At 37.4% G+C, this 15104-nt stretch overlaps 1 protein-coding gene across 3 annotated transcripts in view; it reads right to left on the bottom strand.

The window, feature by feature from the left end:
* UNC5D (unc-5 netrin receptor D) overlaps positions 1 to 15104 on the bottom strand; it is a gene marked incomplete at both ends in the record, with an annotated part of 663802 nt that overhangs the window by 84811 nt on the left and 563887 nt on the right. For 2 of the 3 annotated variants that reach the window (XM_080710801.1, XM_080710802.1), the window contains one exon: positions 14222 to 14254. The exons of the other annotated variant lie outside the window; for it this stretch is intronic. In XM_080710801.1, the coding sequence (XP_080566927.1) occupies positions 14222 to 14254 (33 nt within the window). The remainder of the gene's footprint in view (positions 1 to 14221; positions 14255 to 15104) is intronic. 3 annotated transcript variants of the gene reach the window in all.

Below are 15104 nucleotides of genomic sequence, written 5' to 3'. Positions count from 1 at the left end.
AACAGATGCTACACAACCTCACCTGAACCTTTCTACAGCTCAATCATTATTTTAATCATGTTCTATGGTCAGATAATATCTTTATACTCATGGCTACTCTAGACTTTCCCCTTTTCTTCAAGACCCTACTTCTCACTTGTCCTCTTTCTGATTGGGAAGATGGAGGCCATCCTACATAAGCTGTCTACAGTATAAAATTCCTATATTCCTTGTCTCTGTCCCTCAAAGACTTGTTCTTCTTCTGTGTCAGTCTTGCTCCAATCCAGCCCTTCTCTACTTCCATGGGGACATAGCCTTATTTGTTATTCTCTTTTGCTCTTGTATCTTTGTGATTTTTCTCTACACCTGAGCATTTCCCTCTGCCTACAAACATAGTCTAGTTTCTCTAATCATCTCTCCCCAGGTACTTCCCTTAATTTACTCTCAGTCCACTTCAACATGCAGCTCAATTGTTATTTTCTTTTCTTACATCTACTGAGTTCTTAGTGGTTTGCTTGAAATATTTTACATATTTTATTTTATTTATTTTTGGTGGTACTGGGGTTCCTGGAAACACTTCTACCTCTGGGCTATACTCCTGGACCTATTTTTTTAATTTTTTAAATTTGAAAACAGTGTCTCTTAAGCCAGTGCGGCTGGCTTTGAACCTGCGCTATCCTCCTGTCTCAGCCTCCCAAGCGTGGAGATTACAAGCGTGTGCCACCATGCCCAGCTACATATTTTAAAACATTAACTGTCTCATGCCTGTTCCATAATTTCTCCAATAATCTCAGTTAATTCTTACCATTGTTACTATAAAAAGAAAACATAAATAGATGCAACACATCTATAAGTTTAGAAAATGTTTTAAGATGTATTAAATGTGACACTATGCAAAGATAAAACTTTCTCCAATCACTACTTCTCCATAAATAACCACAAGATAGCACCTTGTGATTATTTCATAAAAAAGAAAAATATAAATGTCTTCATTTTTCTTTTACTTTCTTCACTCCAAAGGTTCTACATTATATTTCTCTTACTGAACTTCCCTTTAAAATGTGAGGACATAGTAGATTGTTCTTTTATCAGAAAACACATGCCTACTTCACTCTATATTATATTGGCCTAGTTCATAGGGTATATGATAATTCATTTAACAAGTCCCCCTGTCCTTATCCTGTTATTTCTCTTACCCTATGAAGTCTGTCTTTGCTCAAACTTTTATCCCTACCTGAAGGTTATTTGCAACTACATCAACAGTAATATTATTTTTCTTATTCTTTAGCACCACTCAGCAGCAATATCTGAGGATAGCCATCTTCCTTTTAGAAGAAACTGCTTCTTAAATTTGAAACTCTTGATACTCTGACCTGTTCTTTACTTACTTTTTAACAACTACCCTTCATTCTGCTAGTTCTAAATGCAATCTTTAAAGTTCAGTTCTTAGCCCTTTTCCCTCTTTGGTCTCCTATAATTGGAAAATCACTCAGATGCAGCCAATGTCAACTACTCCTGAGATCCTGCATAGGCTCAAGTTAAGATCAACTGTCTCATCTTCTCTGAAGATCTGGTTCCATTTTTCCTGCCCATTCACTGGATGAGATCACCTGTACTGTGTGCTAACATCATGAATGAATCATCCGATTAATAGATTCACCTTCTCATCTCCTCAAACTCTCTTCTTGAATCCTTTTTTTTTCTGGTAATCATGCTACCAGTCATCAGGTTCTAGATCAAAGAATCATCTTTGATTTTTTTTCCCAGTTGACTCTCTCCCCGAAACATTCCCATAACTCACTGGCTGAATCTCCAGTGTCTGTTACATCTCAATTTCAATAAAAGATAGCCCACACACCCACATCAACGTCTTTACTACTTACACTCACACTCCCAGTCTTTGATAAAACTGAACCATTTCACAAATGAATGTGAAACACTATTTTGGTGCTGCTACTCAGATACCTCCAACAACTGGCTAGAATACATTGAGCCCATTCCCAGGTAGATGCCATATCTCACTGCTCAAGACACTATATGCTGTGCATAACCTAGGCTGCAATTTCTTTTATCCTCTTATTTTCTAATCTCTGGACAAAATCATAGATTTATTTATACATTATTGCTCAGTCTTTTTGCTCTCACATTTGGCTCTCTCCTTCAATATCTGCTTCATAATCATTTTCCAAGGTTGGCAACAAAATCATATATTTCATAAAATATCTCTTGACAGTGCACATTCAGACATGTTTTATTCACCCTATCAGTAATGTAGCCAGTTCTTTAAAGGAAAAACTTGACTCAGAGTTAAAAAGAAGTTTTTCAACCAATACTAAATAATTTTAGTATATGTATTTCCTATGTAATATTTGGAACATATTTACACCAAAATATATTTATCCAGAAAAACTGAGCTTATACTCCTCAGTCATGGAGATAAGTCAAAATAGTGGATATAGTCAACAAGAGCAGATTTTGAGAAAATTACTCTTATATTTTTTATTCTTAAGACTGAAGATATAAATTCTTCTTGCAAATTCTGAATTACTGTGAGTTGGAGAAATGGGATTTGTCAATTTACATTTATAACAAGTGCCCTGGGTTATTCTGATGCTGTAGAACACACACTGGTTGAAAACTTATTTTCACTTAGTTCTGAGGCATTTAATGAACAAAATCTCATTATGTCTATCAAGGGCAGAACCAGTGAAATCACTGGAAATGGTACATGATGGGACAAAATTACATTAGAAAACATTGAAAATGTTATAAAAATTATAAATATTGCTCATAGATATGGGTTGAGTTGATTCTCAGGAAAGACGATGATTCCTAAGGACAAAGAAAATCATGAAATTTGTTGAATGTGCTATACTTATTTAATTTAAAATAATCAATAGGAAATGAGGAAAAATGGTAGACCAATAAAAGATGACAAGTGCTTTAGAGAGTGGCTAGAAGATTAACACCAATGCCAGCAGCCTAATGTTAGCTACAAAGGGCCTAGAAGTCTATTGAGAATTTGAGAGAACAGCCTAACCACAGTTCTGTGTGTTGAAGATCCTAGCCAAGTCTCCATGAAATGAAAGGGAATGCAATGTGGAACTCGTGTCTTCTGAGCAATTCTCCCCTTGGTGGAGATTATGAATTACAGTGATCAACCTTATTATATGCATAAAGTCAGGCTATTTTGGAAAAAGATGCAGGATGGGACTTTTTTTTTAAGCAAGGAGACAAGCTTACCTAGTCTTCAGACTTTAGGGACACATCCAAGTCAGTCTTTGGTGAAAATGATTCAAGATGAATGCATTTTGGATTTTATCCTTGTGTCTGGTATAGAGTACAGGATTATTTAAAATTATTACCTACCTTTTTCCTCAATCATCTATTCTTAACCTTGTATAATTTTTATGGAGAGAGTTCATTTGTTATATTTTCCTTCACATTGTTTGGATTTTATGGGGAGAATTAATTTGTTATTTTTTCCTTCAAAAAGCCATGACAAAGCCAGGTGTGGTGGTGCAAGCTTGAAATCCCTGAAGAGACAGGAGAATCATGCAGGTTCAAAGTCAGCCTTGCTGGCTTAAGAGACCCTGTTTCCAAATAAAAATATAAAAATAGGTCTGAAAGTGTAGACTGGAGGTAGAAGGGTTTCCAGGAACCCCAGTACCACCAAAAAAAAAAAAAAGCATGACAATTTATACAAGAGAATAGTACTATCAATGTCTAGTACATAAATAAATGAAATTTACTATATAAAAGCAAAAGCCTTGATTATATAGCTTAATAGCAAAAGGTATAGTAAGGAATAAATAGAAGATGTAGGACCATTATCAAACATTTATCAATAGTCTATTATATACTAGCCTCTATGGTAAATATAATAGGTAAAATGATAAAGAAGACTCTATCCTGAATGCCAAATGACACACATTAATGGATATTCCAGAGTAGTGTTAAGGTAATGAAAACAATACACAGATAAGAGAATAGTTTGATAGTGGGCAAATTACTAGAGCAACTAACCTAGATTCAGATGGCAGGAAGGTTTAAACTTTTGCAGAAGTAGTACCTAAGCTGAAAATAACCAATAAAACCGATTAAGGGTTAGATGGGAAAAAAGAGATTTTTGACAAAAATAATTGCATATAAGACATTGACAAGCCAAAGCACACAAGAGATATTCAGAGAACAAAGAAGTTCTTTGTGGCTACTGAGTATAGAAATGGCAAGAGCAAGGAAAGAAAATATTCATAGTTGAGCTGATCAAGAGGAGCTGATGTGGTTAGAGAAAGAAGCTTGGAACTAATCACATACAAAGTGCTCTGTGCTCCTAAGAACAAAGGTGAATTTTGGAGGAGCTTTATACAAGAAGGTGATGTGCTGAGAATTAATGTTTTAGAAAGCACATAAATTAATGTAGGACAACACAGAACACAAGGCCTTATAGAAGTCCTGGTTAAACATTTTAAACTTTGTTACTGGAGACCCCCACACACAATTTTTTCCATTTAGATTGTCACTTCCCATCATAGCTATAACTTGTTTTTCTTCTCATCAATGACTTCTGACATTTTCTACATTTAAGTGCCATTTTCCTTTAGGACTCTCTTTTCAGATATTTTCTTTATTCACACTCAGTAGCCAGTGATCTCATCCAACCTAATGGTTTTAAATAATCATCTGGAGGACTTCTGGGAAGATGGAGACAGAGAAAAGCGGTGTTAATGAGTCCCTCTAACAATCAATCTCTATTACCACAAAATCAGCACCTTTCTTAGCCAGAAAACACCATCAGCAGAGAAATAAAAACTGTAAATACAAGGGACAAAGAAAAAGAGGGCTGGAAGAACAACCAGACACCAGAAAAGAAACCAGCCTGCAGTGCTGCAGCCAGATCCATGGTGCAGAGTGTGCCGGCACCATCTTCCCTCGCAGCACCAGGCTCCAGAGAGGAGGGGGACTCAGAACTGACCTCAAAACTAGAGAAGAGGTATGCCAACCTCAGGGCTGAGGATGTAGCAGCAGCGTCATACTGCCGACGGCAGCAGCAAATTCACTGGACTGCTCCAGATCAGCGCACTCAACAAGCCACCAGGCTCCAGAGAGGAGGGGTGGACAGCAAGCCGAGGTGAACAGCTGCAGAACAGTCAGGCTGAATTCAGCAGTATTTGCAAGCAATGAACATCTAAAGCTCCCAGAGGCCAGGCTCAGCACACCCTGCAGGGACTCAGAAAGGAGCTCAAAACCAGAGAAGAAATACACCAGCATAACAGCTGAGGGTGTGGCAGCGGCATCATATTGCCAGTAGTGGCAGCAGTGAGTTCACTGAGTCCACTACAGCTCCATCAGCACACTCAACAACCGTGAGTCAAATTGTGGCCCCTAGAGGAGAAATCCCAGTACCGCACTACCAGGGACTTATGCAAAGAGTCTCCCTGGGTTGGAGATTTTTACAGTCCAACCCAATGGGGGAGTGGCAGCAACAGAGATATCACACCATAGTTGCAGCTCCCTGTGGGAGAATGCCCACCCTGGCACACCCATGGTCTAAAGCAGCCTCAATTGACTCCCTGGGTCTGATACTTTGCAACACAACCCAGTAAAGGAGTAGTGGTGACTGAGATACCACAGACTCAATATCCAGAGGACCTTAAGTGAAGTTGTAGTGACCCAGGGAAGAACCCAGAGAAGGCACAATCTTCCAGAATCATGGGAAAGAGTAATAACAATGGAGCAATGAATGCCTACAACCCCACAACATCAGAACCTGATAACACAGAATTTCAGAGATCTCTAGAAGATCAAATCAGGAAAATAACTGTAGAAATAATAGAGGAATTTTGAAAAGAATTCAGAGAGAGTCAAAAAGAGATAAAGGATGCAATCATTGAAGTAAAGACCTCAATTTAAAATATAAAAAAAAGATTAGACCACATGGAGAATAGAATCTTGCTCTTAGAAGATGAGCAATCCAAAAATGAACGCATAGTCTCTAATTTAGAAAAAATATCCGGCAGCAGGAATCTGACATTGAAGAAATATGGGCAAATTTTAAGAGCGCTAACCTAAGAATAATTGGAATAGAGGAGGGAAAAGAAGGTGAAACCAAAGGGATCAATAATCTCTTCAAGGAAGTGATAGCAGAAAATTTTCCAAACATAGAGCAAGAGGTAGATACATAGGTCCAGGAAACTTACGGAACTCCCTTTAGACAGGATCAGAGAAGAGAATCCCCATGGAACATAATTGTCTAAATGACTAATGTGGAAGCCAAGGAGAGAATCTTAAAGGCAACAACAACAAAAAATGGCTAAGTGACATTCAGAGGCAAACCAATTAGAATCACTCCAGACTTCCCAAATCAAGTAATGAAACCCAGAAGGGCTTGGAGTAACATATTCCAAACTCTGAAAGAAAACAACTTCCAGTCAAAATTATCTATCAAATTAGATGTGGAAATAAGAAGCTTCCATGAGAAACAGTAATGGAAGTAATTTATGTCTTCAAAACCAGAATTAGAGAAAATACTCAAGGAGATTAACTGCAAAGAAGAAATAGGTAATACACACCAGAACAAAGAAACAAGATTTCCCATCCATCAGACAACTAAGCAAAGAATAATAAACAGTATCTCAAACAGAAATAAAATCTTAACATGTTAGGAGTTAAAAATTATCTCTCTATAATCACACTGAATGTAAACAGCCTCAACTCCCCAATAAAAAGACATAAAATGGCAAAATAGATTAAAAACCAGAATCAAACCATCTGCTGCTTACAAGAAACACACCTTAGAAGAAAAAATAGGAAAAAAACTCAAGCCAAAGGGCTGGAGCAAGTTAATCCATGCTAATGGAACTCAAAGACAAGCAGGAGTAGCAACTATGATATGAGGCAAATTAGACTTCAAACCCAAACTTATTAGAAGAGACAAAGAAGGTCATATTTTACTGGTCAAAGGAATAATACAGCAAGAGGAAATAACAATAATCAACATCTATGCCCCAAACATAGGTGCAGCTACTTTAATAAATCAAGCTCTTTGTGACATGAAGTCACACATAAATACCAATACAACAATACTGGGAGACTTCAACACACCTCTCACAACACTAGACCGATCTTCCAGACAAAGGTCAGTAAAGATGCCTCAGAACTAATGAACACCATTAACCAAATGGACCTGTTGGGCACATATAGAATATTTCACCCAACTACAGCAGAGTTTACATTTTTCTCAGCTGCTCATGGAACCTTCTCCAAAATAGATCACATCCTGGGACACAAAATGAGCACTAGCAAATTTAAAAAATGTTACATACTTCCCTGTGTCATTTCAGACCATAATGGAATGAAACTAGAAATCAACTATAAGAAGACCCAGAGAAACAACATAAACATGTGGAGACTGAACACCACACTTCTGAATGAAGAATGGGTCATAGAAGATGTAAGAGGTAAAATCAGAAATTTCTAGAAACAAATGAAAATAAAGACACAACATATCAAAACCTCTGGGACACTTTGAAGGCAGTATTAAGAGGAAAATTGATAGCACTGAGTGCTCACATAAGAAAAACAGAAAATCTTCAAATAAATAACCTAACAACACACCTCAAAGCCCTTGAAAAGCAGGAACAATTGAACCCCAAAGCCAGTAGAAGACAGGGAATTATTAAAATTAGAGCAGAAAGTAACAAAATAGAGAATAAAAAATACAGAAAATCAACAAAACCAAAAGCTGTTTTCTTGAACAAAATTAACAAGATAGATAAACCACTAGCCACCCTAACAAAAAAATGGAGAGAATCAACCCAAATTATGAAGATAAGGGATGAAAAAGGAGAAATTACTACTGACAGCATAGAAATCCAGAGGATTATCAGAAACTACTTTGAAAAACTATACTCTAACAAAATGGAAAATCTGGAGGAAACTGACAACTTCCTAGATAAATACAACCTTCCTAAACTGAGTCAAGAAGATATAGAACACTTAAACCAGCCAATAACAATCAAAAAGATTGAAACAGCAATAAAGAGCTTACCATCAAAAAAAGCCCAGGACCAGATGGTTTCCCATTTGAATTCTATAAAACCTTTATAGAAGAGCTAAACCCAATGCTCCTTTAAACTATACTACAAAGCCATTGTAGTATAAATATCATGGTACCAGAAAAAAAAAAAAAAACAGATACATAGACCAATGAAGCAGAATAGAAGATCCAGAAACAAGTCCACACACTTTCAGCCAAATGATTTTTGACATAGGGGCTAAAAACATATACTGGAGAAAAGATAGCCTGTTCAACAAATGGTGTTGGCAAAACTGGTTAACCATATGGACAAAATTGGAAATTAATCCCACTTTCTCACCCTGCACTAGAGTCAATTCAAGATGGATCAAAGACTTGGAAATCAAACCAGAGACCTTGAAGCTCCTTGAAGAGGGCATAGGTCTAACACTTCAATACATAGGCACAGATAAACACTTTCTCAACAAGACCCCAAAGGCACAACAAATTAAAAGGCAAATCAATATGTGGGATTGCATGAAACTGAAGAGCTGTTCAGCAAAGAAAATTATCAAGAACCTCAATCGAGAGCCAACAGAATGGGAGAAGATTTTTGCCACCTACACCACCGATATAGGACTAATATCTAGAATATACAGAGAACTCAAGAAATTCAATACTAAGAAAACAAAGCATCCAATAACAAAATGGGCAAACTAAATAGATACTTCACAAAAGAGGAAAGTCAAATGGCCAATAAATGCATAAAAAAATGCTCAAAATCACTGGCAGTCAGAGAGATGCAAATCAAAACTACCCTGAGATTTCACCTAACTCCAACTAGAATGCCAATCATTCAAAACACAAACAACAACAGATTCTGGCGAGGATGTGGAAAAGTGGGAACTCTAAGACATTGTTGGTAGGATTGCAAATTAGTGAAACCACCTTGGAAAACAAAATGGAGGATTCACCGAAGAATAGGAGCTAATTTACCATTTGACCCAGCAATACCATTTCTGGGTATCTACCCAAAAGATAGGAAACCAAACTACCAAACTAATGCATGTGTATCTATGTTCATAGCTGCACAATTCACCATAGCCAAACTATGGAACCAATCAAGATGTCCATTAACAGATGAATGGATTACAAAACTGTGGGATATGTACACAATGGAATTTTACTCAGCCATTAAAAAAAACTCAATTACATCATTTTCAGGGAAACAGATGGAACTGGAGGACATTATTTTAAGTGAGATTATTCAGTCACAAAAAATAAGAAATCAGATGCTTTCCCTAATATGTGAGAGTTAGGGATAAATGGGTCATAGAAGGAACTCTAGATGAAAAAGGAAATCCTATAGAGGAGCAGACAAGGCAACCTAAAGGAGAAAAAAGGAGGGGGGAAGAGGAAAATTTCTAAAACACACAATGTACTTAAACATGTCGAAGTCAACCACTAAGCCAAGAAAGGGAAGGAGGGACGGGAGGGAATGGGGTGGGAATTGGGTAGGGGTTAAATCAGTGATGTGTACATATATGTACACACAAGTTTTTTTAGCCCAATATGATGTATGAATATAATGCACCAATAAAAATTAAAAAAAATTCAACTCCTAAAAAAAATTCAACTCCTAAAATAAATAAATAAATAAATAAATAATCATCTGGATACTTACAAGTCCCAGCTTTATGTCAATGGCCAGGAAAGTCCTCTTTCCTCCAGATTTGTACATCCCATAGCCTACTCAACCCCATCATGGAGTTTACTAGGTACCTGAAACTGAGCCTTCCATTCTGCCTTCAGACTTGCTTCTCCAAGTTTCTCCCACATCAGTAATGGCTACTTCCATCTGCAAGCCTAACATTTGATATTCATTTATAACACATTTTTTCTCTCATATTCTATACCCACTCCATCAGCAAACTCTTGTGCCTTCAGAATATGGCACCTTTTAAAATAACTCTTATTAAACTGAGCATGGTGGTACATGCTTGTAATCTTAGCATTTGGGAGGCTGAGACAGGGGAATCATGGTTCGTGGACAGTCTCAGTTATTTAGTGAGGTCTTTTGCAACTTAATGAGACCCTGTTTCAAAATGAAAATAAAAAATTGGGCTGAGGATGTAGCTCGGAAGTAGAATGCCTCTAGCTTCTATCCCTGGTACTGCAGGAAATAAATAAATAAATAAATAAATTAATTAATTCTTATTGCTACTTAACTAAAGCCACAGTTGTTTTGAATGACTATTCTAACAGACTAGGAATTGTAACAGATTGTTCTCATAATAGATCTTCTTACTACTTTTCTGCTTTCTATATGTTTGTACTCAACACAACACTTAAGAGTTTAAATTTGAGCTGGGCATGGTAGTGTACACCTGTAATCCTAGTAATCTGAGCCAACATGATTGCAGGTACCAGGCCAGCCTCAGCAATTTAGTGAGCTCCTCTGCAAATTAGAGAGACCTTATTTGAAAGTAAAAAATAAGATAATGCTGGGAGTGTAGCTCAGAGGTGGAATGCCCCTGAATTAAATCCCTAATACTACTGCTACAAAAAAAAGAAATTTAACTTTGAATACATTAAGTAATGTTACTCTGAACCAAAAATCCTTAGGGATGTCTTATCTCTTTCAGAGGAAAGGTCAAAGCCCTTATGATGGCCCACAGCACACCACAGAGCTTCCCACTCAAGCTATATCCTTGACCTTAGCTGTTCTTATCTGTCACTTTGTTCTAGTGTGATCTCCTTAATGCCTCATTGAGACTTCAAGCAAGCCTCCACTTTGTAAACTTTATTAAAAGAAATGCATACTGCTATTTTTTTTTTTTTGCCTATACATGTCCCCAAATATTTCAGGCATATTCTCAAGTAAAACTGTATTACAGGGACCTTCTCTGTACTCTACATAAAAAAGCAGCCCTTCCTCCAAACCTGCCTATCCCCTTACCCTATTTCCTTCCCCTTTTCTTTCTCTCCTCCTCCTCTTCCTCCTTCTCCTCCTCCTCCTCCTCCTTCTCCTCTTCCTTCTCCTCTTCCTTCTCCCCCTCCTTCTTCTTTTTCTTCTTTTCTGTGGGACTGGGGATTGAACGCAGGAGCATTGAAACAGGGCCTCACTAAGTTGTTAAGGCTGGTGCAAATCTGCAATTCTCCTGTCTCAGCCTCCTGAGTACTAGGATTATAGGCATGTGCCACCATGCCCTGCTACCCTTCCTTCTTTATTTTCTTCCTAACACTCCACACCATCTTTGTGCCATTAATCACTCTGTAATTGCCAGTTTGTTTATTAATTCTACCTCCCTTTTCTGAAACTGTCAGTTTTCTGGAAGCAGGAATTGTGTCCAGTGCTGATTCTAAACCCTCTAGAACATCTCCTAGCACACAGTCAGCATTGAGTAAATAATTGTTTAATGAATTTAGGGAAGGATTTGAGTAGAGTGAAAGAAAGGAGAAGCAAATGAACTTGAGAACTGCTTCAGGGACAGCCTAGTGAAACTGAGATAATTTCTTGGTACTGAGCAGGAGGCTCAGGGATGTGAAGGGGATAGAAGGGACTAGGATGCTGATTAAATTATCTCATGGAAAAATAAATTCAGTTGAAGTTGAGATTCATTTTATTGGGAAATATTTAGCTGCAATGTCCTAGAAATAGCTGGCTCTAGAACTATTATTTGAATTTAGACTGTATTCATCTGTTAGGCAGAATACAGTTATGCAGAAAGGCAATGAGGAAAGGATACATGGTGCTGATTGACTGTCTAGGGGAAAGCTAATTAGAGTTAGTCCATCCCTCAAGTATACTTATGAACCAGCCACACCTCAGAAGCTCGTATCCTTTCAGAAAACCACATTTCCCAAAGCTCCAAGGAACCTCATTGTCTGAATGCCACCATTTTCTAGTCTGACTCTGGGGGTGTGTGTTTGCCATTCAAAACCTAGCATATTTTACTGTACCTCCTGACATTGTTACACAACATTTATTGAAAGTACATTTGATGGTAATGAAGTTTCTATTAACTATGATTAAATCTCATAAAGCACCTGAAGATAATTTAAGATGTGCAGAAGCAGAAAATGAAACATTCGGTTTAGTACATTAGGAAACGTAATTGATTAAATTATCTCATTTACAATAAGTGCTTTCATGAGCTATGCTGTGCACATATTTTCCCCAGTTTGTCATTATGATTTGCCAACAGATATCTTTAAGACTTCACTTTCTTTTTATGCCTCCCCACAACTCAAACCAGGCACCTCTGCCTGCTTGCTCGTGGAGGACTGTGTGCAGAGCCGAGAGATATTTTCTATCCACCAGGCATGGCAAAGGATCATGTGTACGGCTATATATAGGAACAGGTTGTTTCTAAATTATCTTCATAATTGCCTTTGATTTTACATCAGTGATGATTCATGAAGCCTTGCACTAAACCCCACTTTCACTGAACAAATGCAGCCTGAGTTTGTGCACTTCTAACCATGCAGCTTACAGAAACCCGATTGGATTCCTCTGGGAACCTTTTGCAATCACATTGATTTGTGAAGGTTTTATTTTTAGGGAAATCACAAATTAAAACTCTTTAAGCCATTTTGTTGCAGTATCCAGCAATTAAGCATGATGCTCAAGAATGAGAACCCCAAGCAAAAACTAATTCTGGAGTCTCTGAAGACTAGATATAGCTTCTGTGGGGTTTATGGCTGGAAGTACAGATGTAACCAAATTAGAATGGCACAAAACTCACAAACTAAGAGTGAAATTAATTTTAAACACACATATGCATTTCTAAGTGTCTTTCACACACCCACATATAACCCATGATACTGCTTGTGACATACAACAGGGCCAGCGAGAGCATTCATGTGTGATTAAGAGGAAGCCAGAAGACTGCAGCCTCCATTTGTCATGCTGAGGGCCTCAGCACAGGTACAGGCCAGATATTCAGTGGCCTGTTTCTCCCTTAACATGTGCACACACCAGGGAATTTCCCATACTCAATCTTCCTGAGTCCCAGAGGGTACCCACAATTCCTTTATGAGCTGCTGACAGCAGAGAAGGAAAGTAAGAAAGTTTACTTTTGTTGTTTTACAAAATTTTTTGACTCTCTAAGTAATAGCACTTTTATATCTCCAGCTAAACTAAAGCAAGATAAGGAAGTAGGAACAGAATGACTTTTCTGGGTCTTTCTCTTATGTCTCCTGATGCCTGCCCCAGGGTGCCTATTTCTGTTTCTCCTCACAGAGTCTTAATTCTTTCAAAAAAGCTAGATAATAAAAGCTATTAGCTCTTCTAAGCTGTTTGAATTTTGATGCCCTAGAATTTAGAAGATCAAAAGTCATTCATTTTATACTAAGATGAAAGTAACTGGGCAGGGACTTCTTTCACAAGCTTTACAAATGAAACAGGCCAATGCACTACACCTAGAAATTTCCAGGCATGCTTTACTTCCTTCTAAGTGCATGACATTGACTTAAAGAACATATGAACATGTGATATTTTAGGAGCAAACCCCATGAATTCTGATTCATTTGTTCTGTTGTGTAGTGAAGCTATTTCATAAGCTCCCACCACACTTCATGATTTGGATAATTGCTGTCTCTAATCCACTTCTAAGATAGTGTTTCTCAGTCCATCTTCCACATTGCAATCCCTTGAGGAGCTTTGAGAGATGGGAATTCCTGGGTTCTGACACTCTCCTACCCCAAATTCTGATTTCACTGGTAAACCATGGAAACTGGGATTTTTAAAAAGGCTTCTAGGTGATTCTCAAGTGCAGTCAAGGCTGAGAGCCACAGGATCAAAGTATAAGCTGCTAACCACTTAGGCCATGTTCCTTTGTCCATGTCGATGGATGCATTGAAGCAGCTTGGAATTGGGCTTTAGCCCAAAAGGATGCTTTTGTGAATAAAGTAGGTAGTGACAAAGTTTTATTAATTTTAACAGTATAAATCTCTCCAGAAATAAGAATATTAGATGACATCTGCAGAGCAATGGACTTACAGGCAGAAAGAATCAAGAGGAAAGATTTACTCTGAGGGAGGGACGGGTGTGCATATTTCTTTTTTATTTAAACCTTTGATAGCAACTCTAAACTCAATGAAGAGAAACCCCAAAAAGCCCTGGATAATAGGAATTTAAATTCTCCTTGGTTCCTAAACAAATACAACAGTAGGCAGCAAATATGAGAATAAATTATATTCACAAGAGGAAAAATAACTTACTTTGGGGTTTTATTTCATGAAGAGGTTTTTTATCTAAAAGAAAGAAAGAGAAAAAGAAAGTTTCATTTAATAAATTTACATGGAGCAGATATATTTCCTGTATCATGTTGTGTCTACCTCTATGATGATAGATGTTCTCCTTTTTTGTTGCAGACAATGTAGATTATGTTGTCCATCTCTTTCTTTCTAATTTTTATTTGCTTCTTTTGGAAATCTTTTTCCAAGATGATCACTTGTTTTATTAAAAAAAATTCCCTCCAGTTTCTTGATATTTTTCTGTTCCCTTTTCCTATCAGTGCAATAAGAGAGAGGAGCTTACTATCTGTCCCTTTTTATAAAAAAAAAAAAAAGGCAAGAAACCTGCTCAGGTAAGAAATGACATTTCACTATATGTGATGATTAAAAATGAAGCAGTGAATTAATATTGAAAGGAATCGTATGCTGATTTTCAATAATCATATCCTGGATAAAATGTTTCTAATTCTGCCTGTTTTTTTCATGGATGTGATATTGTGGACTATGCGCGGGGTTTTGTGAGCATGGTAGAGTTTTGTTTTTAGAAAATCTCTCTTTTCTGTTTGTTTCACATTTCTATTATCTATTAAAATGTATGTTAACTCTTTAAATGAAAATGGTGCCATGTTATAATGCTAGAGTAAGCAGTTTAGCCATCAGGTGGGGTGGACAAAGAGAAAAGACCTCGAGTAGGGTCTCAGCCATCAGAGTAGACTGAGGCATTTTTATCAGTTTTTCCTCATGCCCTCCATCCTCCTAACTCACCCATCTACCAGCACCAAAGAAATCTTCAAGTCATGCAGATCTCACTGAGACACGGTAACCTGGCTTATTTTGTATTATACCATGGTCCCTCTACTCCTCATCC

This window comes from Muscardinus avellanarius (genome assembly GCF_963383645.1).
Source record: "Muscardinus avellanarius genome assembly, chromosome: 14".
NCBI lineage: Eukaryota > Metazoa > Chordata > Mammalia > Rodentia > Gliridae > Muscardinus > Muscardinus avellanarius.
Note: the sequence above shows the minus strand (reverse complement) of the source record. Positions and strands in the feature narration are given on the sequence as shown.